This window comes from Cnephaeus nilssonii, assembly GCF_951640355.1.
Source record: "Cnephaeus nilssonii genome assembly, chromosome: 9".
NCBI lineage: Eukaryota > Metazoa > Chordata > Mammalia > Chiroptera > Vespertilionidae > Cnephaeus > Cnephaeus nilssonii.
Genome location: NC_137080.1, coordinates 76,741,045 through 76,768,724, shown reverse-complemented (window position 1 = coordinate 76,768,724; position 27,680 = coordinate 76,741,045). Strand labels below are relative to the sequence as shown.

At 42.8% G+C, this 27,680-nt stretch overlaps 1 protein-coding gene across 1 annotated transcript in view; it reads right to left on the bottom strand.

The window, feature by feature from the left end:
* Window positions 1-1,394: 1,394 nt before the first annotated feature.
* CILK1 (ciliogenesis associated kinase 1) overlaps window positions 1,395-27,680 on the bottom strand; it is a 32,265-nt gene continuing 5,979 nt past the window's right edge. The window contains exons 4-13 of the mRNA XM_079780434.1: window positions 26,110-26,189; window positions 17,296-17,428; window positions 16,290-16,461; window positions 13,548-13,715; window positions 12,225-12,545; window positions 10,112-10,302; window positions 9,849-9,997; window positions 8,879-9,007; window positions 6,470-6,592; window positions 1,395-5,208 (exon numbers count right to left, since the gene is read on the bottom strand). Coding sequence (XP_079636560.1) covers window positions 5,054-5,208; window positions 6,470-6,592; window positions 8,879-9,007; window positions 9,849-9,997; window positions 10,112-10,302; window positions 12,225-12,545; window positions 13,548-13,715; window positions 16,290-16,461; window positions 17,296-17,428; window positions 26,110-26,189 — 1,621 coding nt within the window. The 3' untranslated portion in view covers window positions 1,395-5,053. The remainder of the gene's footprint in view (window positions 5,209-6,469; window positions 6,593-8,878; window positions 9,008-9,848; window positions 9,998-10,111; window positions 10,303-12,224; window positions 12,546-13,547; window positions 13,716-16,289; window positions 16,462-17,295; window positions 17,429-26,109; window positions 26,190-27,680) is intronic.

Below are 27,680 nucleotides of genomic sequence, written 5' to 3'. Positions count from 1 at the left end.
AATATATATATATATATATATATATATATATATATATATATATATATATGTTATTGTTGATAGTATTACAAATATCTCCCATCCCCCGCCTTTACCCTCTCCAAGTGGCCATTCTTGACTCATCTTTTCTAACCCACCTTTCCACACGGATTCACTTTAATTGAACTAAATAGCACAAGCATTATTTTAACTTTTTAAAATCTCATTTATCTTCATTCCCTTATATCTAATTGTTTGAACCATATCACATTGCTGATACTTTACTATTTTTTTTCTAACCTACAAAAATGACAAGTTCATATTCCAACATAATAAAATAGGGGTCATATCATCCTAGCAATCTTGTTTACCTGAAAGAGGAACTAAGGCAGTATCATTGGACTCTATTAATTGCACAGCCTTGTGAAGAAATAAAAAGTCCTGTTAATATGATTCTGCCATTCTACGATAAGTTCCCTTAGGCCATTTTCTTCTTTGGAAGCCCCTGAAATCATTTTCTTCTTGGAGACTCTTTGAGTCACTCTGTCTTATTCATGGTGTCCACCCACCAACCTGATACATTTTCAGAGGCTCTGGGAAATCTTGTCTTTTAAACCTTCGACCACCTACTCAGTAGCATGTAAAATTGCCTTAATAAAAAATCAGGAGCTTTAAATCGTAGTTTAAGAGAAGCTTGATATGTAAACACTCCAGGAAGAGGGAAACAATTGGCTTAGCTATAGATGGCTAGAGTCAGACCAAATCCTACAGGAGGTTTTTGCCGAGGAAGGATGGCTGAGAGCTTGAATCGGCATGGCTTCTAAAGGGGCACCTTTGCCTAGAGGTTACACAAATGCTGACGATTACACAGTCGGTCGGCGGTGTTCTGATCATGAGGGGCATGTTTAGGGATTCACCAACACAAGTCTGATCGGTAAATCACATTCCTACAAAACTCCGTTGCGGATTCGAAGAACGTTTGGGAAATGAATTTCCTGTGGAATGTTGTATACAATTCATGAAGTTAGGATTTTCTTTTGAAGGTTTGTATTGTACACATGAGTGCACTGTAAGAGCTAAAAACATACAAGGCAGGTATTTACCATGATGGAATCAGAAACAAGAAGTTTTGGCCTGTGCTTGTTGTTGTTTTTTAAATCTCTAGTCACCTAACTTACTAAAAGCTAAATTAAAAACAAACAAACAAACAAAAACCCCTCCACATTGCAGGATAACTCTTCATACTGCTGCTCTAAGTATATACTTCCAATGTACAAATATTAAGAAAAAGTTATAAAATATCAAAATGCCAATTAGGAAAGACTAATGTTATCTTTTAATGAAAGAAAGAACACGAAAAACAAAAACAGAACACTCAAATCAATTTTTCTTAAACCATAACTTTATTTGGAGCAGAATTTTATAAATGTAAAATTAACATTTTAAAACACCTTAGGATGAACTATTCAAAAAGCAACATTTTTATTTCAGAGGGGCTTACATAAGTGGTTTTCTGTCCTCTATCTTCTCATCATTAGGAATATTTGCTTTATAAATAAATATATTCTTAGTTACTCCCTTGTAATCAAATCAGGTGATTAAAATTTCTGCCAGTGCCCAGATATCTGAGATTAGAAGACTATTTACTTATTCAGGTCATTTTAAATTCACATTAGCACAGTGTCTATAAGAAACCAATAATACAGATGAATGTGATATCTGCCTCCAGTCTGTCTCCTTAATGGTTTCTGTGAGAAGGTCCTCACAATAAATTATACAAAATACAGTACTTTGGTTGAAAATGTAAAAATAATTCTAAAAATTAACCACATATATTAAACAAACAAGTTGCTACAGTATGCTTTAAATGATATATAATTAGTATGTCACATATATTGCTTTTGGTCATATACTGAGCTGAAACATACAGCCTACTTTCTTTTTCTCTCCTAAATGGCACAAACAATGGCTTGATGGAAGGGAAATGCTACTTCATGAGGAAATATGGTGCCCACGAACTCCAGCAGTACTGGGATTTGTACTGAAAAGCAGAAGTTCTTGATAAAATCTTGACAATTCTTGACAAACAAGAATTGTTGGTTTTTACATGTGTTGCCTTGATTGTACTGTCTTTGAGAACCCCAGAAGATGATATAGATATTATCTACATTAGTTAGTCCTTTCGGTGAAATGTGCCTTAAAACTTGTTTGAAAATCTATTTTCTTCCTATTTAAACCCTATCATACATGAGCTGGGTGAGGGCTTAGCAATTAATGAGATTTTATTGTGAAATGAACAACCACACCAGGTAACTTCTGTGCCTGTGCAGTTCACATGTGGACCCCCTGGCACACCTGTCACTGAACCTTTGGGCCCAAAATGAGAGCCATCCCTGTACCGTTGCCCGATGCAGTCTCACTGGAAACGAGGTATAGTCATGGAGGGTACAGTTAAACTCATCGTTCCTCTTGGTGTCTTGCAGTACGCTTTACAATTCAATAGTAAGTGAAAAATACATGCAACAGGTAGCATTTATTTTCACTAAAAAAAAAAAAAAGTCACTATTTCCTTCTATAGTAAACAGCTTGCATACACAATTTGTCCTTTACCCATTTCAGGGCTAGGAGGAGTACTTTATAGGAATTTGCTAGTTCTTTAGAGTTTACAGTTTTTCAGTTTTCTAGTTTTCTCAACTGAACATCAGTTTCTTGACTTTCATATGAATAAATGTGTTTAGTTTCCCAAAGGAAGTTGTTTTCAGATAAATAAAGAGGAAGAAAAGTGAAATATTTTCTGAATTTGGACCCTACAAAAATATTATTTTTTAAAAATTTTTGTTAATCCTCACCTGAGGATATTTTCCTATTGATGTTTAGAGAGAGTGGAAGGGGAGAGACAGAGAGAGACATACATCGATTGGTTGTCTCTCACACGGGGGACTGAGCCTGTAACCGAGGTACATGCCCTTGATAGAAATTGAACCCAGGACCTTTCACTCCAAGGCTCTATCCACTGAGCCAAACCAGCTAGGGCCCTACAGAAATATTAGAAAAACCACTTCATAATGTGTATTAACCAGGTAACTAGTTTTTCAATTAAAAAAAAAATGTAATGACCTTAGCATAAGCTAGAGTTTCAAGAATATGGTATTCACAATCCATTTGCTTCTCTACAGGGTATTTACAATTTAAACCCAGCTTTCCAGCAAGCTGAGGGAGGTTACAGATTAACTTACTCTGTATACATAATACAGAACGGGAAATAAATATTAACCTCAGTAAAGGACTCGTCTCTGAAAACACATTTTCTGTTGCTTTCGATGAGTTGAGAATATAATACAGAAATGAATTCAGGTTCAAGTTGTGCTTACACATACATATTTATTTTCTGAAGCTCTGCCGCCAGTTTGTTAACAGGAAAATATTACCTATTAAGTCCACATCCATTATGTGCTTTTCTCCCGGCCCTAGGATCATAGGCTTGGTCAAGTATGTTTTTGAGCCAGATTCTCCAAAGCAGAAATTACTCCCGACTTTAGGTTAGCGCTCTTTGGGAGCCACGGTATAATTGGTTCAGGTCAGGCGGCAACGTATTATTAACACACTGAAGTGGTAATTTCCCAACTGATTAGGCTGAGCCATATCAAAGCGCCAATATTCATTTTAACCTACAAAAATGACCATTTCATATGGTCCAGCTTGCTATATCCTGGAACCTGGAACCACATGAGAGTACTTGAGCCCTGGGAGAATGAGTCTATACACTATTGAGATGATACTGCATTCTCTGGAGGTGACCTTCCCTCTTGCCTGTCAGGCAACCATGAGTGGAGGCAAATGTGGCCTACAGAGATGGATGAGAGTGGACCTCTTGTCTTTTTCTGTCTCCAAACTAGCTTTGTCATTTTCAAAACTGCTGTAAACATTCCTCTCAGTGGAACAGCCACTGCCAACCAATAGAGTTCTCACTGTTGGAAGAAACTACACAAGGGTTAAGAGTTCAAAGTTCAAATGTGGCACACTATGACACTAGCGTCATGGTAACTGTGGCTTCCTCTGCCGTCAATCTTTTCTGCTCCCCAAGGTGCCCTGAGATTTTGGCTAGGAGAGGAGATGATTTGTGGTGTGTTCCCAGCCAGGCCTGGAGAACTGAGCTGAATGCAGTATCCTATCAGTTATTATCATAAAAAATCTGCTGGGTCAAAACTTAGCTTTTTGGTCGTGCATCTTGGCAGGGATGTCAGTTTCATTGACTGTATTCACCTGTATGTTGAGAATCTTGTGGCTACAAAAGCTTCCCTTTTGCGGTACTGATACAATTTGATTTTTAAAATGGAAGAAATAGAATGGGATGGCATAGCATGATAAAGCCTGGGTTCACTTGGCTATCTCCAACCACAATAAAGGGTGTTGTAAAAATTAAAAAAAATATTTACTTAGAGTTCTTTCAGCTGGGGAACAAACACCAAACCAAATGAATTAATTATGTAACAGTACTTTCAGAAGGGCACAGTGGTCTCAAAAAATCAAACCAATAACATGACACTGGAAAGCAAAAGACCGTTTTTCTAGTGCTGAAGTCAGTCCAAGGAAGCCTGAGGTACCCCATGTGCCACATTTAAAATTTAACCACTTCACAAATAATCCGCACGCGTTGAGTAAATAACCCTCTGTCATGTAGCTTTAAATTGCACCCCTGTTGCAATACTGCATCAATATTATTACATTTTTAAAAATCTGTATAAAATATTATCTGGAACCCCAAAAGAAAATTAATTAATCTTTAAAAAGTTTGTTACAAAGTTGACTGTATAAAACACTAAAACATAACCTATATGTACAAAATGCTGCTGTTTAAGAAAATAATGGGACCCAGTATTAGAATAAAATAATTTTGTACAAATCAATATTTAAGAAAAAAACTTTTAAAAAGAATATTGAAATGTCTTAGTTCAGAAGAACAACTATAAAGTGTGTGTTTGCTTTTACACCATCCGGAAGTTTCTTGCAGGGAGAACACCAGTTGGCGGGGGGGACAGGGTCCTGCTTTCCCCTACGGAAGGGATCCCGACTGTCATCGCCGAGAGGCGTACTTGGAAGCCCAGTCGGTCCGGCCGTGCACGGGCTGGGCAGCCGGAGGCCGTGGGATCAGCCCCGGAGTGCTCCTCGGCTGGGTGTGGAAGAAAGGCCGTCCAGGATGAGGTCTCACAGCCTTCAAGGAGGAATAACCTGCCGTGAAAGAGAAAGGTGAGCCTGGTAGGTGGAGCACCCATGCAAACAGGTGCAGATAAATGCATCTCAGTAACAAAAATTATGAGAAAAAGAGGATTCAAGAGCAGCACTTTGCCTCCTACTCATAGTCTTCCCTCTCTCCGTTAAAGTCAACCTAATTCTATAGTGTCAGGCCAAAAATACAGATGTCAATCCTGACTCCTCTCTTTCTCTCAAATTCCACTTGTAATTTGTCAGCAAATCCTACTGGCTCTACCTTCCAAATATACCCAGAATCTGGCCCAACTCAACCACTAGCACCCCAGCTCGGGCCAGCACCATCCCTTGCCTGGATAATTAGCCTGCCAATCAGTGTTGCTGCCTCCAATCGTGCTCTCCCCTTTCAGTCTAGTGACAGCCAGCTCTTAAGTGAGCGTGGAAGATGCATGTCAAATCACCTCACTCCTCTGCTCAGAACCTTCCAGTGGCTCCCATGTCGCTCAGAGTCAATGACAAAATGCACATGGTAGCTGCAGGGCCTCATAGCATGGGGTGTCTTCTCACCTCTTTGACCCGCTCTCCTCTTCCTACTCCCCGCCTCTCACTCCTGCCACCCTGCACTCTGTCCCCTTGCTATTCGCTGAATATGCCAGGCCTGTCCTGTCTCAAAGCCCACACACCTGTGCCAAACAGGTGTGGCTCAGTGGCTGAGCGTCAACCTATGAACAAGAAGGTCACAGTTTGATTCCTGGTCAGGGCACATGCCCAGGTTGCAGGCTAGATCCTCAGTGTGGCACTTGCAGGAGGCAGCCAATCAGTGACTCTCTCTCATCATTGATGTTTCTCTCTCCCTCTCCCTTCCTCTCTGAAATCAATAAAAAAAAAAACACATATTTTTTAAAAAGCCCACACACCTCAGAATCCCATGTGTGAAACAGTCTCAATATATTGCCCGCTTGCTCACTCACCTCCTCCATACCTCCTTTGCAATGAGGTCTTGTTTGGTTACCCTATCTAAAATTGCAATCTGCACCCCACCCTCCAACTCCCACATTCTCTACTTCCTGCCTGCTCTATTTTCTCCTCAAAAGTTACAAGCATCTTATCTGGTCCTCTTATATCTATAGAGTATAAGTCCACAAGGACAGAGAGTTCTGTCTGTCTCCTTCACTTGGGGATCTTAGATCTACAACATGCCTATCCATGTCTGCAAAGACAAAGCCGTTGTTCAATAACTACTTGTTGAATCAATTCATGAATAATCCACAATGGAACTTACCAGGGGAAGGGTCTGGAATAGGTGCCAAGTGTACCCTCTGCACAGCAGAACCAACTTCTTTTTTCAGAAAGGAAGGGATATAGTTTCCAGTCAGTCCACTAGAACTTGTAGAGCCGGAACCAACTGATTTGCAAAACAAAAGTTCATTACTACAAAGTCACGTGTACATGACAGGGTTAAAGGACAGTAGTACAGAACAATAAAGAATTAGGTTTTTATTTTTGGAGGGGGAAGAATTATGATAAAAACATATTCTGATCAGAGCATTCCAGCACACCACACTGTCAGAAAGATGGGGGTTGCGGGGGGGGGGGGGGGGGCGGCGGGTTATGCTCCTGTAGCCCACACCCAAATGGAGGATGGTTGATTTGTTGATTTGTATGAGAAAAGGGAAATTTGGAATTTTCTTTCTCTTGGTATAATCAGTTTAGCCTGTTCTGAAACGTGCTTTTTCCACTTCATAATAATATAAAACAATTATCATTGTATGTCAGTATATGCAAATTCTAGAATATGGCTAAACTATAATACATTTGACCACTCTCTTATTCATCAATACATGGGTTATGTTAATTATTTAGCTATTATAAGTAGTTCTATATTAAGTATTCTTGTCTGTAATCAGAACAATTAACCATTATTAAAATATATTAAATACATACACTTATAATGCCATTTCCATCTGGAGAGTGCTTTAAGGGCCAGAACTATAGCTACTCATCTTAGTATTCTAGGATGTTAGAGGAATGCCTTACATATAGCAAGTAATCAATATATATTGGATGGGGGAATGAATATCTATAAGTCTTACTATGAAGGCATAAAGCTACATATGGAACGATGAAGAGTGTTATTATGGCCATTGTACAGTGGAAGTCCTAGCCATTAAGAAAAGAGTTACTGAGTAGTGGAACTGCTCTATGTCTTCCCAACACAGAGCATCCTTGCTCAGAGCAGAGCAGGAACCATGGTCGGAATGCCTGTCTGAGGAGCTGTGTTGGTCAGCTGGAGCAGATTTTGCATTTTTGGTGAATAAACAGATATGAAGAAAAAGGAGAAGAGAACTTGAACAGATAGTCACAAAAGGGAAAAAATGTAGTCAATAAACGCAAGATGCTCAACCTCATTATTGAACAGGACATGCAAATTTAAGCCACAATAAATGCTATTTCACACCCATCACATTAGCACAAATTTTAGTCTCGACAGTACCAAGTGGCATCAAGGATGCAGCACAACTCCCACACCCTGCTGGAGAGCAATCTGGCAATATCTGCAAAGTCGAAGATGAGCACACCCTTTAACCTAGCATGTTTATATCACACCCAGAGAAACCCCACCCAGGTGCACAGCAAGGCCCATTTCAGCACGCTTTCTAACAGCAAAAACCATAAACAACTTACATGTTCATCAAGAAGAGAAGGGATAAATAAATATGGTCTAGTAGAAGTAATAAATGATGGTATTGTATGGTTATATATATTATATATGTAATGTGATATATAATATGACATACATTCTATATATGTGTAATTGCTATTTACATAATATAATTATTAAAATGAGTGAAGTAGAGATCCGGGATTATAGGCATATAAATTTTAAAACATGCAAAACCATACTATGTGTTCCATGTATTTATATTTTTAAAAGCATAGAAATAATAAATACCCAAATCAGGTGGGAGTTGAGTGAGGGAGAGACAGAGGGAGAGGAAGGGAAGGCCTAGACATGGGCTTAGGGTCTATTGGCCAAGTTTGACTCTGTAAGCTCGCAGCGGGTATGTGGTTGTTGATACATTATTTTCTTCTTCTTTTTTGTATTCCTTGAAATAAATGCACATGTAATGGATAAAGGCAGGAGAAGTGAAGCCCAGATGTTTACTTGGAATGAGGAGGGGGAGCAGCACAGAGCAGGGCTGCCGTGTGAGGGACGGCCATGTGGGAAAGTGGTCGGCGGGGAACAGGGTTAGTCAGCCTGCACAGCTTAGGAAAAGTCATTTACTTATTTACGAAGAGTGGGAGGGCCTCCCAAACTATCCTCCAACCGGAAGTCTTGATGGCCTGGCAGGGGCTGGGTAATCAAGCAGAGGGGACAAGCTGGAGCTGACTTCTGAGGTCATGCACCATAGAGGGTCAGAGTCTGTCAAGTTTTTTACTGTTTTTCCCAGGAGCCAAGAACAACTATGCTTTTCTCGCCAGATACTCCTGGAGGTAGAGCCGTGGAGCAGGCTGAGTCCCCAGGGCCTGCTGCTGAGAGAGCGGAGCACAGGCCAGGAAAAGAGGCCCAGGGTTGGCGTAGCAGAAAGGCCCCCGTGGTCCCACCATTGGTACCCTCGTCTCCGTTCCCACTCTGCCACACCCAGAGAATTTGCTTCTTGCCATTTAGGGGTTAATAATTATTACTCACCTGAATTTATCTTGCTGATTACTGACACCGTCCCTGAAGACTTCCCCGACAAACCGGAACTAGACCACGGGTTAGATGGAATGAAGTCCTTGCCCGGAGTCGGGAGGATGCCATTCCTTATATTTATGCCTAACAGGGAAGAAATGTGTTTAAAGGCAAAATATGCACCAGACTTCAGAGATAAAATTAATGCAGAACCCAATTTGTCTAAAAGTTTCTATGGCTCAAAAATCTAAGCAAAAATTGACTGAACAGGAAAGATGCTGTCTTTGGGTTTAGTATGTTGCCTCACTGGCACGTGGCCGGAGAGAGGTGCCTGAAACTTCTATTACCAACAGCTCTGTCCCATGTCCTATGTTTTGATGCCCTCTGGTGCTGTCCTGGGCTTTAGTGCTCCTGGACATTCCTACTTGTCCCCTTCACAGACCACCGCCTCTCTGTCATCTAAGTTCCTCTCCACCCCCCTCCAAAGTCCCAACCTCTGCAGCTCTTCCCTCCTCTTTCTGCCTCTGTCCCCCAAGATTCCATCTTCTCACCTGACCTAGACCACTTCGTCATCCCATGCTGATGGCTCCAGTCTGTACCAACAGCCCTCACCGACTCCCTAATGTCCAAGGCTGCCTTGACCTTAACCTCCAGATGCCTGCATCCCCACTTGTGTCAGGCACTGCAGGTTTCGGGGGGGACGGGGACCGGGAGGGGGGGAGAGACCTCAGGCATGCTGCCTGGCTCTTATCAGTTCCTCCCTCCCTGGGGGCTGGACCCAGTATCCGCTACCAAATTTCTTATCTTAGGCAACTGTAAAAACTAAAAATATGAGGCCTGGGCTCCAGCAAATATTTTTATGATGTTCCCAGCAGTTTTGAAGAGAAGCCCCAAGTGCCTTCCAAAACAGAATCTCTGTGAACATGGGATCCCAGGGAAATGGTTTCTTATCGATGGTCAGAGAAGAGGGAATTGCTTCTATTACCCGGCAAGTATCGGGAGTGCTTCAAGTAGTGCTGCTTGGCCGAGGATCTCAGGGTCGGCGTGTCTCGCCTCTGATACGAAGTCTGGGTGGGGGCACTGTTTCCTGTCCCCATGGGCTCAGAGGGCTTCAGGTCCAAAACACTCTCAAACCTGAATCGAGAGAACATGGCTCGGGTCACGCTCGAGAGAAAGCATCGTCAGATGGGTAAAGGGCCCTCACAAATCCCAGACCCAGTCCGTTCACAGACAGAAGCGCACACTTGCCTGCAGAGAGTCTCGTCGCTCTGTCTCTTCTTGTTTTTCAGGTCAATCCTGGTGAGGGATGGACTGAAATCCAAGTCATCCAAGTCAGCCCAGTCATCGGAATCCTTTGTCGACCTGGAAACAAGACCCCACCTTCTCCTACTCTTTGGCTTGATCTCACCGTTCTTGTGCTCCAGCCCAGCGAGGATTTTCTGTGTTCACAAGGAGAGGTGGGGAAAGCGATACTTCGCATTAATGGAGCTCACCCATGGGTATTCCCCATTCCGAACTTTCTTGATCATAAAAAGGAGGATCCTTGCCGAAACCGGTTTGGCTCAGTGGATAGAGCGTCGGCCTGCGGACTCAAGGGTCCCAGGTTCGATTCCGGTCAAGGGCATGTACCTTGGTTGCGGGCACATCCCCAGTGGGGGGTGTGCGGGAGGCAGCTGGTCGATGTTTCTCTCTCATCGATGTAACTAACTCTCTATCCCTCTCTCTTCCTCTCTGTAAAAAATCAATAAAATATATTTAAAAAAAAAAAAAAAGGAGGATCCTGGGCATAGCATTCCCTAATCTGCACTGCTCATCTGAAAGGGCAACCGGGGCAGTGCTTACCCAGACCCTTGTCTCTCGCCTACCCTGCACAGGTGACATCGGTGTTCATCCTATGGAGACACGAGTCGTATAGGAAAAGGACTTCAAAAAAGAAATTTAAGGGACTTCTCCCATACTAGGAAGATGGCTGGATTCTCATTCAGGCCTCATCTCAAACAGTTAATGTGATTTATAGTGTTATAAATAAAGATGTAAAGAATATAGTGTCAATCATCCCACCCTCTTACAGAAAACAATACAAATAATGCCTTCTTTGCCTTCTTGATAGACTTGGACATGATTTAACTACTGAATTAGCTATAATAGGAAATTTCCAAATACCGCTGCCTTCAAGTCCAGGGCTGGGGTAAAATAAACAGTCTAGAGACGCCACCCTGTAACCTCACGCAGTATTGTACATTGTGCTGCTTGGGAGCCAGCGCTCAGTGAAGGAATACTAGTTGACAGAAAAAGTGTTACTTTTGCATGAAGGTGTCAGGAAATCAGACTTTCAGACAGCATTAAAAAGCTACTGGCAACTAGACTCCCTTGGCGGGGTTATCATTTGATTAAATCTAATACCCATTGATTCCTTTTGAATCCCAGCCCAAGAGGAGAAGAAAGATCTGGGCTCAATTAACAGCCCAGCATAAGAGCCATTGGTGGGATTCATGGGAATAACAACCTACAAATATTCGTATGGCACTTTGTGACTTTCAAAACATCTGCACAGCCCAGCCAGCGTGGCTCAATGGTTTAGCGTTGACCTATAAACCAGGAAGTCATGGTTCGATTCCCGATCAGGGCACATGACCGGGTTTTGGGCTCAATCCCGTGTGGGGAGTGCAGGAGGCAGCTGATCAGTAATTCTCTCTCATCATTGATGTTTTTATCTCTCCTTCTCCCTTCCTCTCTGAAATCAATAAAAATATTTTTTAAAAAAACCCAAAACAAAACAAAACAAAAAACAGCTGTACAAGCATCAGGAACTTTGATCCTCATAAACAGCCCTGTCTGGTGGACAAGCCAGATGTAATGATTTTCTGTTACAGATGAGGAAACTGAGTCCACAGGGATCAGCATCAATGACTAATATTTATTAAGTTCTTCCTAGGTGCCAGGTATTAGTTTAAATTCTTTCAAGCATTAGTTCATTTAGTGCTCAAAAGAATTCTGTCAGGCAGGTGTTATTATCTCTATTTTACAGAGAGGAAATGAGGAGCAGAGAGGCCGGGTCATGTGCACAGGGCCATCGAGCTGTGAAAGAGCAGAGACGAGACTTGAGACGTTGGCAATCTGGTGGCAGCGTCCAGCGCTCACCCACCACAGCGCCATGATTAACAGGCAGAGCCAGAACTTGAACTTGGCCCTTTAACGCCAAGGCCAAAGCTCTTTTCACAAGTCCATGATATTACAAAGATAAATTCATTACAGTTAGACTCTATATGCTGAAAAGGAAAACAGGTCACACAGTAAGTGAGGTACCAGTAGAAGAGGAACAGACCAGACGGGGGGCTCACTAGCAAATTTCACCGCTTACCGCTGGAGGATTCTTGGCGTGGAGGGATGGGAAGAGCAAGGGGTTTGGCCTGTCCTCCGGCAGGTGGCTCGGGTGCTCTGTCCTGGGCGCCTCTGCTTTGTAGGGGTACATGAGATGCTGAGGGGGCTGGCTGGCTTGATGCTGTCTCGAAGAAATCCGCGTGTGTGGCTTGGTCGGGGGCTGGGCAGGAGGGACCGGCTTAATGTGAGGCGGTAGGCCTGCCTTTTCCAGGATGTCCTTCTGTGGTTTTCCGGGATCCTGAAGGCTCTGTGTGGTGCTGCCCAGGGGATGCCCAATCTGGAAGTAAGGATATCGGAGCGCCTGGAATGACACATATGGCTGCTTCAGAAGAAAAGTCTAGTGGGCAGGTTAGCACCATCAACTCACGGGGCTACGTTCCTTTGATCAGTTTACTGCAATTTCTTAGCCCAAACCAACTACAGGGTGGGGCAAAAGTAGGTTTATAGTTGTTTGCATGGAAAATAATACAATAATTAATAAGTAATATAAAAGAATAAACTCTGTATTTCTCGTACTCACAAACCTATGTTTGTCAGCACCTTGAATCTGTAACACCCCTTGTAATTTTTCTTATCTAAAGTATTATCGAATGTATGAACTTAAAATTATCTCACTAAAGCAGCCAGTTATACCGCTATTACCTTTGCTACTTCTGAAAAGTATTCTGGCTCAACACAGCTCCTAGCTTTGTAACTTATTATTTGCTATATATCTTAAATATAATATTTCACTTTTCTAAGCCCATTTCCTCATTCCAAAGCAACTATGTTGTTTAAACCTTGACTACTTTAACTTTACAAGTTTCAAACTATTTTAAGTTCTTATATATAACGAGAGGCCTGGTGCACGAAATTTGTGCATGGGGGCGGGGGGGTCCCTCAGCCTGGCCTGCACCCTCTCACAATCCGGGACTGCTGGCTCCTAACTGCTCACCTGCCTGCCTGCCTGCCTGATGCCCCTAACTGCTCCCTTGCTAGCCTGATCGCCCCCTAACTGCTCCCCTGCCAGCCTGATCACCCCCTAACTGCTCCGCTGCTGGCCTGATCACCCCTAACTGCTCCACTGCCAGCCTGATCACCCCTAACTGCCTCTGCCTTGGCCTCTGCCACTGTGGCTTTGTCCAGAAAGTCATTCAGTCTAATTAGCATATTACGCTTTTATTAGTATAGATACCCCAACAGTGGTATTCTATACTATTTTTTTTTAACAAATTAAGTACTTCCTATGAGATTATAGGACTCATTCAGAGTTAGATATGAACTTCATAAGAAATGCATCACACAGAAGAAGATGGAAGAAAACCTGACTAGCTGTTGGCCGTTTTTTGGGATCCCACTGAAGCAGGTCTCTCAGGAGCTGAATTGCTTCGCTGCTAGCATTGGGAATCAGGGTCTTCAAGTTATTGGGGACACACTGGGGCCAGCGGAAGTTCATAGCACTTGAAAGTTGGTAGCCTTCCGGCCAGTCTGTCTGAAAGAAGGAAAGATAGAAAATCTTGCTCAGCCACTCTCTGTGATAGGAGTGCATATCCTGGCATGTGTGCCTACAACGGAAAGGCGATCATGTCATGACCACGTCCATATCCATTCTGGTGGCACCATGATGACTGACACACAGGAGGATGCTAATGGGGAGACCAGAAAGTACGTGAAGTCTGAGAACGCGTAGAAAAAGAGACTGGATTTGCCACCAACCTGCTTTATAACCTTAACACAAGACAGCGCCTCCCTTGAGATTTGGGGGTTGAACCAAATTAGTATTTTCCCAATTGTGTTCCATGAGACAGAGGATTTAGAAACTGCTAGTGAGATATTTTGGGGGGATGGGGGAATAAACAAAACACCTGTCCCCAGTTAAATAAATTTGTCAAAACCTACATGTCCCCATCTTGATGAAGTCTAGCGGTAAAGAAAGCAATCCCACACAATCTCAAGTTCCCCACTTTTTCACCCATCATACCCATGACTAAATGCTGAAGTGCATGATGGGAAAGGACGAACAAATGATCTTTAGGGTCCCTTCTAACTCCAACACTCCACTATTTTACAAGACACATTCTAGTGTAATTGCTTTTTTAAAAAAAGCAAAGTGGCATTATGTATTGCTCATATCATTCATTCACTTAGATAGTTACTGAGTGCCTGCTATAGGCGTAGTGGTGGGTATCCAAAAATAATCTGATATAAATGCTGCCCTTATGGAAATTACTGTCCAAAGGAGAAAATAAGATATTTATTTAAAAGCAGTAATACAGAATAAAAAGTAACTAGGGCCATGAGAGGTACAGAAACAGTTATCCCAAGGAGGAGAGACTCCGGCAGGAGACTCTGGAAATTTTGAAGAGGTGCCATCAGTGATTCATTCAAATGATTTAGTCATTTATTTTGAGGGACTGATTTGTACCAGCACTGATGCTAGCTAGGACCCGGAAAAAGAAACACAAATATACACAAGATAAATCCTTGCCCTGAATGAGCGTAACGTCCAGGAAACAGATATGGACACAGATGATTATATTAATAACACAGATCACAGAGGAAGGCGGAGAGGAGAATCAGTGAGGAGAAAGATTGCGGGGCCTTGGGAAAACAGCGGATGGGGTCACGGGAGAGACCTCAGTCGGGCAGAGTGTGCATATGCAGAGCACGATAGTGCGGAGGTTCCAGGTGCATGGTATGGGGGTACAGGTATAAGGTGGGGGACAGAGAATGACAGTGAAGGTGGCTGGTGATAGGAGCCAGCAAATATTTTTAGGAGGGGACACCAGTACCAGAGCTGTTCTTTAAGGAGGTGAACTGGCTGCAGACTGAAAGGTTAGCTGGAGGGAAAAAGACTTGAAGGCAGAGAGATTGATACCCCCATTCAGGGAGGGCAAGCAGGGCCGTCTGTGATGGGCCAGTGGACTCCAAGGATGAGAGCCACCTGAGAGACTGCAGCGACAGTCAACAGGATGTAAGGACCCACTACTTAGGTGAGGGGATGGGGAGTAAGGGAGAGAGAGAGAGAGAGAAATGGACACTCAGCCTCAAGGCTGGGGCTCTGGGACTATGATGGGACCACAGACAAAAATGGAGAATGAAAGCAAGAAGCCAGTGGGGGTAAATGAAAAACAGTCTGGTGCACCTTAAACCCACACAACACTGTTTCCATTATATCTCAGTAAAATGGAAAGAAAAAATTGCAGAATGTTTGTGTTCTTTGGAAGAAGTTTAAAAAAGCAAACTGACAGATGTGTTGATGGTGAGGGTGTCAGGAGCGCCTCTCACAGAGAGATGTAACTCTGTGAATGGAGTTACAAAGGGGGGAGGTGAGGGCTACAGGTTGCCTTTAGGAGACTTCTGAATAGAGAAAGAGAAAGGCTACAAGGGAGGTGAGGTGCCATGGAGAGGAGAGGAGAGAGAGAGCCAGAACAAATGTCTTCTACTTAAGAGCAGAAAGAAGGCACTAGCTGGTTTGGCTCAGTGTATAGAGCGTCGGCCTGCGGACTGAAGGGTCTGATTCTGGTCAAGGGTATATGCCGGGGTTGTGGGCTCCAGCCCCAGTAGGGGGCATGCAGGAGGCAGCTGATCAATGATTCTCTCTCCTCATTGATGTTTCTCTCTCTCTCTCTCCCTCTCTGAAATCAATAAAAATGGAATCTCGGAGGGAAGGCAGGGGCGGGTGGGTGGGTGGGAAGTTATCAACCAAGGACCTTATACTAGTATGCATTTATGCATGGCCCATGGACACAGACAATGGGGCGGTGAGGTCCTGGGGTGGGGGGGGGGGGTAGCCTAGAGAGGGTCAGTGAGGGGAAAAAGGAGACATATGTAATACGTTCAACAATAAAGAATTATTTTTTTAAATAATTAAAAATTAAAATTAATAAAAAGAGAGAGAGCAGAAGGAGGGAGCGAGGGCCAGGTCTGAGAGGTGGGCGTGTCTGAGGGCATGGGCGTGTCTGAAAGGTGGGTGTGGAAGATTGCTGAGGCCAAAAGAAAGATTCCAGAAGGAGCAGGGGGTCATGGCGCAGTGGAGGCCAGGGAGCCTGGGGAGCCGGCTTACCTTTTTCGGGGTCCCCAGTACTTGGCAAATTTTGAAGATTGTGTCGATCTCACTGGCCCCGGGGAAGAGTGGCCTGAGGGTGTACACCTCGGCCATGATGCAGCCCACGGCCCAGATGTCAATGGGGGAGCTGTAGTTGGTGGACCTCAGGAGCACTTCGGGGGCCCTGTACCTGGAGGGACAAAGGGGCACTGCCTGTTACTGCCTCCACTGGTCAGAGCAAGTTAAATATATCATCAGCTCTCAGTGAGAGAGCTTACACATTCCCATTATCTGTGTAGCTCAGTGTGGTACATGCAGGCGTGGAGATTGGCAGCTGCTGTGGCTGCTGTCAGAGAGCAATGCTTCTCTATCTTAGGGTTGTTTCTATTGTGCATGTCTCTACAGGACTCCTCTCTGCAGCCTCTTTGGGAAATGCAGAGTGAGAATAAAAGCGAGGAAGAGAGAAGGGAAGGGAAGGGAAGGGAAGGGAAGGGAAGGGAAGGGAAGGGAAGGGAAGGGAAGGGAAGGGAAGGGGAGGGGAGGGGAGGGGAGGGGAGGGGAGGGGAGGGGAGGGGAGGGGAGGGGAGGGGAGGGGAGGGGAGGGGAGGGTGGGGAAGGGAAGGGAAGAGAAAGAGAGAGAGAATATAAAACATTGTCTGTAGGCTACTTCTTGCTCATGGCCAACTACTTAAAGCAAATTCTTAGGGTTTGGAAGTTTTAATAATAGCGGTTATTCAGATAGGTCTTTGGAGAATCTTTTACACAACTCTTTTGTAAATGGTCTTTAAGAAGGTCTATAAAATATGATTCATATTATGGAAAAGCATAATGGACTTCCTTTAAAAATTATTTACAACACAAGCTTTTAACCCTTGCACAATGCCAACATATTTACACATTTGTTTTAAACTGCACTGTTTCTCCTAGTGAAAAGTTGATGTTTGTGACATGAATAGCACCCTCAGTATAATGGCATATTTTTAAAGAAATGTAATCAAATACTTTTGAAGAAAATGGCATTCACCATCTGGTAGATACGTAATCTGTGTATGGAGGTCTGGATCGGATTTCCCGGGCCAATCCAAAGTCTGCGATTTTCACAAGATCTGGTCCCATGCAGAGCAGGTTCTCAGGCTTTAAGTCCCGATGGAAGAAGCCTGAGAGAAAGCGGAGAAGGATTCCAAATGCAAGCTGGCCTCTGTTTATACTCTTCCCAGCTGTATCGCTCTTTTCATAACTGCCATAATTTAAATTATAATTCAGGTATGACAGTGAAGGCTCTATACATCCATCCCACTGGTAGAGTCCTTCAGACCTCTCAAAGGACTTCATTCATTTCCCTTTGATGAATTCAAGATGTAAAATTATTCCTAAGTTGATCATCAATCATACTTTTTTTTCCAAGAGAGAAAACTTATTCTAAAACATCAAAAATTTTATGTATGCAATTTATACTTCTATAAATCTGACAAGAATGAGACATAAAAAAAATCTTCAAGGAGTTCTTCCCTAGTTTCTGTATCCGATTCTCATTTCATTCCTTGTTTTCTTATTTTTTTAAAAAGCCTTAATAGCTGCATAATATCATCATTTGGATAAATTATCTCTGGCATACCAATTCTTCTATTTGAGCATTTAAGCTGTTTTTTCCATTTTTCACTATTATAAATAAAAGTTGAATATAAAAAATTAAAAATAAATAAGTAAAATATCAAAACTCAATTATGGGCTGAGATAACTTTGCAAAAAGAAATTGTCATTCAAGGAAAAAATGTCATTTCAAAAGACGAGTCTTATGGGTACTAAGAGTTTATACCACAAGCAGAAACACAATTACAATTTTTGTTCAAGAAACAAGGGATTTATGAATAGGACTTACATAGCTGAGATTCTGCTGTCACAGATGTTTAATATTAAATACTATTTTGCCTAATGAAGAAGTAGAAGTGCAGTTCATATCTTGAAAGGCAAAGCTAACTGATCAAATGGGAAGCCGGACTCAGCTTTAACAAAGCTTTGGGGGTACATGCAGCAGACACTCAACATGCCAACCTTCCAGGCGCACGCAGACACCCACTGATCAGCAGCATATGCCTCTGAAAACCCAGAACCCCCCACTTACAGAGGGCATTGCTGACATAGACATCTTAATCTCAATGGAACACCCAAACTGGAAATACAACTCCGTTAATGCTGCTCACAGTGTTATTTGTTATGTGCTATCATTATCAAGGTTGTGAAAGTTAGGATCCAACTAGCGCATTATGCGAGAAATTAATAGCCATCACTGAAGATCTACACTATTCCTCAACCACCTCTCGCTGATAATGAACATCTCTAATGTCCTCCTCCACCCTTTTCTAGACCTATGTCTCTCAGGATCGCAGCTGAATATCACTGTCATCCCCACATCAGCCTGTCCCAAACTCTCTCTCCTTCTTGAACCTTTGATAAGATACCCAGATACCTCGTAGTTAGGTTGGATCCTAACCGTCACATTTCTCAGTAGATCCCTCATATGTGTCCCCTGTGCCCTTGCTCATTGGCCCCTCCCAAATCCTACCTCTTGCAGCCTATCCCTGCACTGCCCCTTTGTAGCAGGCCGTCCTCACTCCAGCTTGCTGGATTCCCACTCTTCCTGACAATTCAAACACCGTTCTGCTACTGTCCATCCACAAACACACACAACAAAACCTTCCATGGCTCCTTTTAAAATTATTCAACAAGCCTGAAACGCCTTTCAGTCTGTCGAAAGAGACAAAATTATTTTCCAATATTTACCACCAATATGTGTAAAGTGTGTTCCAAACAGGTAAAATTCCTCATTTTCGTTAGGTTCATTGTATGAACCTTGGTAGACATAATAGGCCCTCACCAGTAAACTTGAGCAGAGTGCTATTGTTTTCAGGCATGTTAACCATCTCTCAGTAATTAGATGTAGCACGTTAAGGGTAGAGGACACAGTTTTATTTCTTCTGGATGTCTAATGCAGTGGCAAGAGCATGGTGTCCTCATAACATATTCTTACTGATTGACCCAGGACTTGAATAGATTTGTAGGGAACGTGAAGACAAATGATGACAAGTATACCTGGGTCAAGTAGGGAGAGGCAACAGAGAGCAGACAGGGCTGTTGGGAAGGTGGGAGGAAGAAAACCTCACAAGACAGCAGCTGAGAACTGAGAAGAGCAATGACCCTGACGCAGTGCGGGAGACACCAAGGGCTCAGAATGGGAAGTTCTCATCACAGAGAGTGTTCCAGCAGGACAGAATCTACTAGTCAAGGACATTTTCTAAAACCCCTCTCTGTTCTAAAGGAAGAGCTGGGTGACTGTAACCTAGTTATATGTGAAAAACGCACTAGATGTCCTGTATCACAGAAGCATCAGTGTTTTCATAAAAGGATACTCCTCTCTGTTCATCATTCTGGAGACACCAGAGCTCAGTATAAGGTCAAGTTCCAGGTGGTTAGTGTTATGACATAATGATGGGTCTGTAAGGTGAATGGCTGGCTAAGATGGACCAAGTGAATATAATTACAGATCCAAGAACCTGGTCCGCGTAGAAGGGCTGAAGGTACAGAAGTGATCGCATACATTCAAGAGAGCCACAGGGGAGAAGAGTAAGTGCTTCCTTTCACCAATGAGCTGCTTTTATTTTCCATCATCCAAGGCATTGAGAAGATCAAAGCAGTTAGACCTGGATTAGACAGAGACTGGCATAGCAAATTTTCTATTTGTATAGCATATGTATATGTAGTACATGTATGTGTAGAGCTTTGAGTGTTTATATGCTTATATGGGTGTAGAAAGGTAGTCTATATCTATATCTATATCTATATCTATATCTATATCTATATCTATATCTATATCTATATCTATATCTATTCCATTGCTTCATTCTTTATCCTAACATTGTACCAATATATACCTAATGACCTTCCTTAAGTTTCCTAACCAAATTAAGAGTAAATTAAAGCTAAATTATAGGAAGAACCAAACTTGAGGCTGATTCAAAATCAAACAGTAATTCAGTGTTAGTCAAAAATGGCCTTTAAAATGAAAGAAAGGATTTCAGATGTGGGCAAATTTGGATGACTTCTGCTCAGCCTAATTAAATAAAGATGATCAGCGCCCACCAGAGTGGGCGAGGTCTGTTCTGAGACTGAGTCACTGTGTTTGGACCCTCTGTTCTTCAGAGCACCATCCAGCTCCGAGAAGGCCTGACGGCATGCTCCCATCTTGGAACTGACTTAAGAATGTGAAAATGTACAAGCAGTTATTAGAGAGTGACCTTTTGTCAGTGCATCTAGGAAGACTCTCGTGGCCCCTGAAGATATATGAACTATGAGACCATGGTCTCTCATTCAGAGAATTAAAACCACACCAATGAGCTCTGTCCAGCATGCTCAGTGGTTAGGGCGTAGACCCATGCACTGAAGGGTCAAGGGTTCGATTTCCGCCCAAGTGGGGGCGCATGTGGGAGGTAACCAATCAATGTGTCTTGCTCACATTGATGTTTCTCTCTCTCTCCCTCTCTCTTTCTGTCTCTCTCTCCCTCTACCCTTTCCCTTCTACTCTCTCTAAAAGTCAATGCAAAAAATATACTCGGGTGAGGATTAACAACAACAAAATGATGACACCAAACACCTCAATGAGAAAAGAAATGGTAGACATTGTTTTCTGACTGAACAGATGGGAAAGGTGAGTCATGGTGGGTGGGTGAATCATTCACAATCCTACCAAGAAAGGTGCCACAGCTGTTATACTACGGAGCTCCACTCTGTCCCTCTCAACCCACCCACACAGCTAACCTAGGTTTGTGGTTCAAGTCTTCTCAGGTCCAGATTAATGCTGCTTCTCCTCTTAACTCCCCCTTTCTCCTCTTGCTGGGCTAAATTATTATTTCTAAACTTTAGTGGCATTTATGAGTCATTTGTTCTCCAGCCCCTAAGCTCCACTGCCACCATCTATAACACCCACCTCAACACACTTGCATCTTCTCCTGCGCATCCCACCACATCGACCTGTGCTCAGATACAAGTATTCTCGCACTCCTTGCTTCCATGCTGGTCATGCTCCTGTAAACACGCACTATCTCCTCCCGCCAGTCCAGCTTTATCCTCTCCCTCTTTACTTCTACTTCCACAGAGAACACGTGCACTAATGAAATGAGGAGAGTGAAGATTCTGGTTCCTCATATGTCCCTCTAAGCAGCTTTCTTTGCTATGGATCATACTTCAGGCCCCAAATAAATAATCAGAGGGAAAATGGCTAGGGGGAAAAAATTAATTGCAAACAGACCCTTAAAATTGGCTGGTGAAAACTGTATCTGTCAGTTGACATATGTTGTCTGTTATACTGTATTTGAGAATAAGCCTTTATAACTAGGAACATTCATGAATATGTCTGTAGAATCTAGCCCTCTGTTCTTTTCATTACTGAATAATGGCAAGAGCTATTATCAGCTTTATGCCCATGCGTTCTATTCATTGGTAATTAAAAGTATAAGGCCCTCCTGTCATGTACATTTACTTTTCGTCTCTATTTTAACAAAGCATTATCACATGAGAGGCAATACTGCATAGTGGTAAATTGTTCAGACCAATCAGATTACCCAATTTCAAGTCCCAATTCTGTTCACTGGCTGGCAGATCACTTAACCTCTCTGTGCCTCACTTCCCTCATCTGTAACAGCATCTACCTGTGGGGTTGTTTTGCAGGATTCAATGTGTTAACATTTGCACAGCTTTTAGAGCAGCACTTAGCACGTCGGCACCTTGTTGGTATTAGTAGTATGAATCCTATCATTTTCTCTTCCCAGCAACCTGGTAAAGTGAACAGGCAGACACGGCTCCATTTTTGTAGATGCAAAGAATCAAGGCTGTGAGGCTAGTGATGTGCCCCGACCTGCGAGGAGGTGGTGCTAGCTCTGCTCTGATTCCTGGCTGGGTCCACGCTCTGCGGATGCGTGCTTTGGGACTTGCAACAAGAGTCCACTTCTCCCTCTGCCCTTCCGATTCCCAATGCAAACCCTTAGAGCTGGGTCATTCAGGGGTCATGCAACAGCAAAGTGCTGTTAAGATAACCCTTCCTGTCAAAACTGTTTGGCTTTCATAATTCAGGATCAGCCCTTCAACCTAATTTCAGGGCGCCCTACGCCAATCGAATAACAGAGGAATTTCCTCTTTCATCCTGGCAGAAAATGTGTTGTGCTTACTTTTCATTAAGAACCCTGGGGCAAGGAAACCACGAAGCCACAAAGAAGGCTTTCTCCCCTCTGCCACATCCTGTTAATGAGGGTCCTGATACGAACATAGGGAAATAACCAGAGAATACTTAAACACTATGAATTCATGTAGCACACCTTCCTGCGACGGGAGGTGTCATTTCACAGATATTACCGAGTTGAAACCTACAATGTTTTTATAAAGAAGGCCACGAGGCCAGCAACACACAGAAAGGCCAAGGGCTGACTCAAGGTCATGCACAGGAAGACAGTGGTGAAACACAGAAGCAGAGAGCCACTTCTTGGGGCAAAACATTGTTCTCAAGCCAGCTATGCATTTCTGATTACTGGCATGGACGCGTGTGACCTGCATATTTGCAAGGGCAGGTTAAGGAAGAAACACAGTGTGCATTAATTTTTTAATTTCCGCAAAGTGCATGTGCTTTGGCACTGCTCAATCGGCCCCAAGCAGGATGGTGTCTTCGTTCCCTGGGGAAAGGGCTCAGTGACATGGACTATGGCCATAGCAACTGACTACCCGCAGGGCGCCTCTCCCCTCTCAGAGGAGTCTGCTCCCCGGGGACAGAACGCGCCTTCTCACAGTGAGAACGAGCAACAGGGAGGAGCCTGAGATTCACTGTGAAGTGCTTTAGGTGATTTTTCTTTCCAATACTGGAGAAAAGAAATAATATGGAGTTACATGTGCACTTAACCAAAGTCAAGTCAATACCATATACATACCATTAAAAAGTTTCCAGAAATTATTTATCAATGAAAATGAGGTAGGACCTGTAAAATTAATATCCACCTACAATTATTATCACTATTTTATTAACCTCTTACTCTCTTGTTCGCTGGGAAATACATTTGTCTAGTGAAGCATGGCCAATGGACACAGGTATCTGAGCTGATCTCTGCTCTTCCACTTCATTGCAGTGGGGCCTACGACAGGTCTTTAAAGCTCTCTAGACCTCTTTGGAAGGAACAGATACCAGCTATCCTTTCTACCTGAGAAATTGGCACGGAAATAAGTAAAGTGACAGATGAAAAGATAATAGGTTATACCTAGAACTGGGCACTTAACAGCTGGGGAAAGTGTCAAGAAATTCTGGTAAAAAAAAAAAAAAAAAGAGAAGAAATTCTGGTCATAGAAATGGTGCTGGGGTTATAAAGTAAAGGTGGTTTGACCTTCTCAATAAACCCAGCTTCTCAAACACAATCTGATTTTAAATCCCAATTCTGTGTACTGGCTGGCAAATTATTTAACCTCTCTGTGCCTCACTTTCCTCATCTGTAAAATGGAGCAATAACAGCATCTACCTTGTAGGGTTATTTTGCAGAATTCAATGTGCTAATATTTGCAAAGCTTTGTGCATTGGGACTTGTAACAAGTCTAAGGCGTGTAAGCAAAACTGATAGTGTGGAGTTCAGTTTCAAAGAACTGCTTTGACACAATAGTATATGGATGCTAGTTTATTAGATATGCATATAAGTATTGTGTGTGTATGTGTGTGTGTAGGGAGGGGTGTATATGTAGATACATGCACATGTGGGTATGTGTACATGTAGATGTGTATGCACATGTATGAGGGTATGTGCATGTATTCATTTGATGGGTTAGATAGAGACCTGGATAAAAGGCTACATGCTCTTTCTGGAAACAAATATCTGAGTCTCATAAAAGCAGCAAAAGAAGAGAAAGCTAAAGAATTTAACTTTCTTTTAGGTCCCCACTCAGTTTCCAGCACTGAGCAAGGAGTCCGAGCAACTGAGATGCCATCACTGGTCCCGATTTGAAAACATTCTGATTGACCTTTCTCTTTTGAGAATCTCTTTGATTTCTTTTTTTTTTTCTTTCTTTGATTTCTTATCATTTCTTTTTCCTGTGCTCTTAAATCTAGTAAGTGACTCTTTCCCCCATTTGTCCCTAATGTCTTACTATAAATGTTTCGTGTTTTGCAAATTCATAGTATGCCTTGTGAATTCTGGTGAATACGGGCTGAAGTGCTAGCTCTATCAATGTCAGCAGAATCAGACATACCTTTTACTAAAAACTTTTTACTAGAACTGATTCACAATTTGACTCAGTCTTGCAATTACTCACTGGTTATTTTAGCATGTGTCTGAGGCTGACAAGGATTTGTACGGATAGCCTGTCTGTTGTTTGTGTTTTATTTAGTCTCTAACTGTGAGAGGCTACTTAGGGGTTAAAGAACAGGCTGGGAACAATCCCAGATGGATGGTGGCATGAGGTTTTTTTCTACTCACTACCAATCTGTGTCAAATCTGAACTGACTGTATTATCAAAGGGTTTCCACCCAGTTTCCTTACTAGGAAATTGATTTGTTGGTGCAATATTTGCAATGGCAATGATACCCTTACACTGGCAGTGAACAGATTTCTCCCTGGGCAAGATCAGCTGCTTAGCCCATCTGTCTATATATTAAAGTGACCTCAAATGACCTCCTGCAGGATCTCCTGGCTCTACTGGTGCACATGTCCATCCCACGGCTCTGTGTTCACGAGGAGGTATCGATCCATCCCAGGTGGGCCGCGTGCAGCTAGTAACAAAGACTAGTAATGCCCCAGATACTTGCCGGAAAATATAAGCTCAAACTCACTGCTACTCATTATCTTTCAAAAGCTCAGCTAAGAAGGACAAAAGTGATAGAGGCTTTCCTAAAGAGTAAGCACCATCCATTATTCTAAACACTCTCTTTCCTCGGACTAACCACACCATCCCTAGAGGGAATTATCCTGGGCCTCAGTAGAACTGTGTTCTCTGATCAGTTGATATAATTGGCCTGTATTGAGGGATGTGACATGAATCTTCCCCATGTCACTGTGTTTACCATGAAGTCATGTTACATATTATTTCTTCTACAAGGACACATAAGAGAACCTCCCTGGTCTCGGTACCAAGAATAGTCTGCTTCTCTTGGGCAAACGGACTGTTTTTACCTCCGGGAAACTATGTAGCTTGTAATCTGTCATATTTCACATTTCTCATTGTCAGAAAGCAAGCTCAGAATCAAATCTGTAGCCTGCTCCTTCTACTTAAGTAAGACAGGTCGAGATGCATTTTGTGGATTAACCTCACCCCCTGGCTATAGCTATACTGTAGCTTGCTTGGCCTCTGCCTTTTTCTTTCTTTGCTAATTTTTAATTCATTTAATTTTCCTGTGTTGCATAAACCTTGTTAGACTATTTTTGAACCCCTCTGAGCAAATTAAAATATAAATACATTAGGAAAACGAGAAGCCACAGTAAATCAGTGTTAGTTAGTGGGTTAAACATAATATGTGAAATTTCCCTGAATTCTAATCTTGGGTTTCTCATTAATACACCATTTAAGTCAGAAATGATTTTAGATCTATAACTAACAAGCTTAACGTTAAAGCCCAAAGAAGAAGAATACGCGGACATGAGAAATAATGAGGGATATTCAGAAATCAAGTAATGGAAGATAACATATTCCAAAATCCACTGTCAACCTCTCAACTCTTCAACCTTTTCCAGGAGTCAATTGCAAGATACACGGATGCTTCATGTACCCACCTGATGACAATACTTCACTGCTATTCAGAAGAACAATAATCCAAATCACCTACCGTGTTTGTGAATAAATGCAAGTCCTTGCAGTATCTGAAACATGATGTTCCTTATAGCAGACTCAGGAAACAACTTATTTCTGTATGGAGCAGAGGGAAAAAGTTATAAATCTAGATTTACAAATGAAAATGGAATTCATCTTGGTTATATAGTAAGAACTTGTGAAAACATTTGCTCATGTGCTAATTTGACCAGATCCTTTGATAATACAGAGCAAAGAAAAACAACCATTTGCCCAAACACACCAAATATATTTAATTATGTTACAAAGAAGCAATGATGAAATATTTTATAGTAAACCCCCCAACAAAATTCCTGCTAATCCTATATAATAAAGAGGTAATATGCAAATTGACCATCACTCCAACACACAAGAAGGCCACCCCCATGTGGACACAAGATGGCCAGCAGGGGAGGGCAGTTAGGGGTGACCGGGTTGGCAGGGGAGGGCAGTTAGGGGTGACCGGGTTGGCAGGGGAGGGCAGTTGGGGGTGACCAGGCCAGCAGGGGAGGGCAGTTGGGGCGACCAGGCCAGCAGGGGCGGGCAGTTGGGGGTGACCAGGCTGGCAAGGGAGGGCAGTTAGAGGCAATCGGGCCAGCAGGGGAGCAGTTAGGCGTCAATCAGGCTGGCAGGGGAGTGGTTAGGGGGTGATCAGGCTGGCAGGCAGAAGTGGTTAGGGGCAATCAGGCAGGTGAGCAGTTGGGAGCCAGCAGTCCTGGATTGTGAGAGGGATGTCCGACTGCCCGTTTAGGCCCACTGGGATCGGACCTAAACGGGCAGTCAGACATCCCTCAAGTGGTCCCAGATTGGAGAGGGTGCAAGCTGGGCTGAGGGACACCACCCCTCCCCCGTACACGAATTTCGTGCACCGGGCCTCTAGTGTAACATATAAAAATCTCCTCTCTCCTTAATATAAACTAAAACTTTAAAAAATTTTAATGGGGAAAATTTGAGGCTTTATCACATGTAGAGAGCAACATTTTTTTCCTGGTTGGGCAAATTACGCATCTTCTTTGCTATGATTTTCAATAAAGACAATCCTTGTCCACTGTAATCACTCAGAGGGATTCTGTGAATGGCTTTCATCTGCCACCAAGAAAATGTGCCCAAGAGGTTCTACATGGCTCACTTTTAAAGTTCCTAATTACCATAGCAGGTAAATTTTTTATTAGTCTCCTCTGCCCCATGCACAAGCCCCTGAGCACTGTGGCGAGGAAGGAATGGAAATGAACCCAGAAGTTTTCGAGGGAGGTCTCAAAGTGAATGAAGCTTTTACACCTTGACTTGCAGTTGCTCTGCCCACATGTCCTTGTGGGAATGGAGAACTGCAGAATGTCTGTTACATGTCTGAGCTTCTTTGGATGAATAAGCCATTAAAACATGACAACAGCTTCATTGAAACTAGCTTCTATGATGCCAGTGCAAGGCCTCCAAAGTAGGAATGGAAGTCTGGTCTCTAACAGGCAGCTTTAAGCAGCACAGCCTAAGGAACATGACTGATAAAAAAAAAAAAAAAAGCAGAAAGAAAACACGTCCACTTTGCAATCGTTATTTCTAAGATCATGAAAA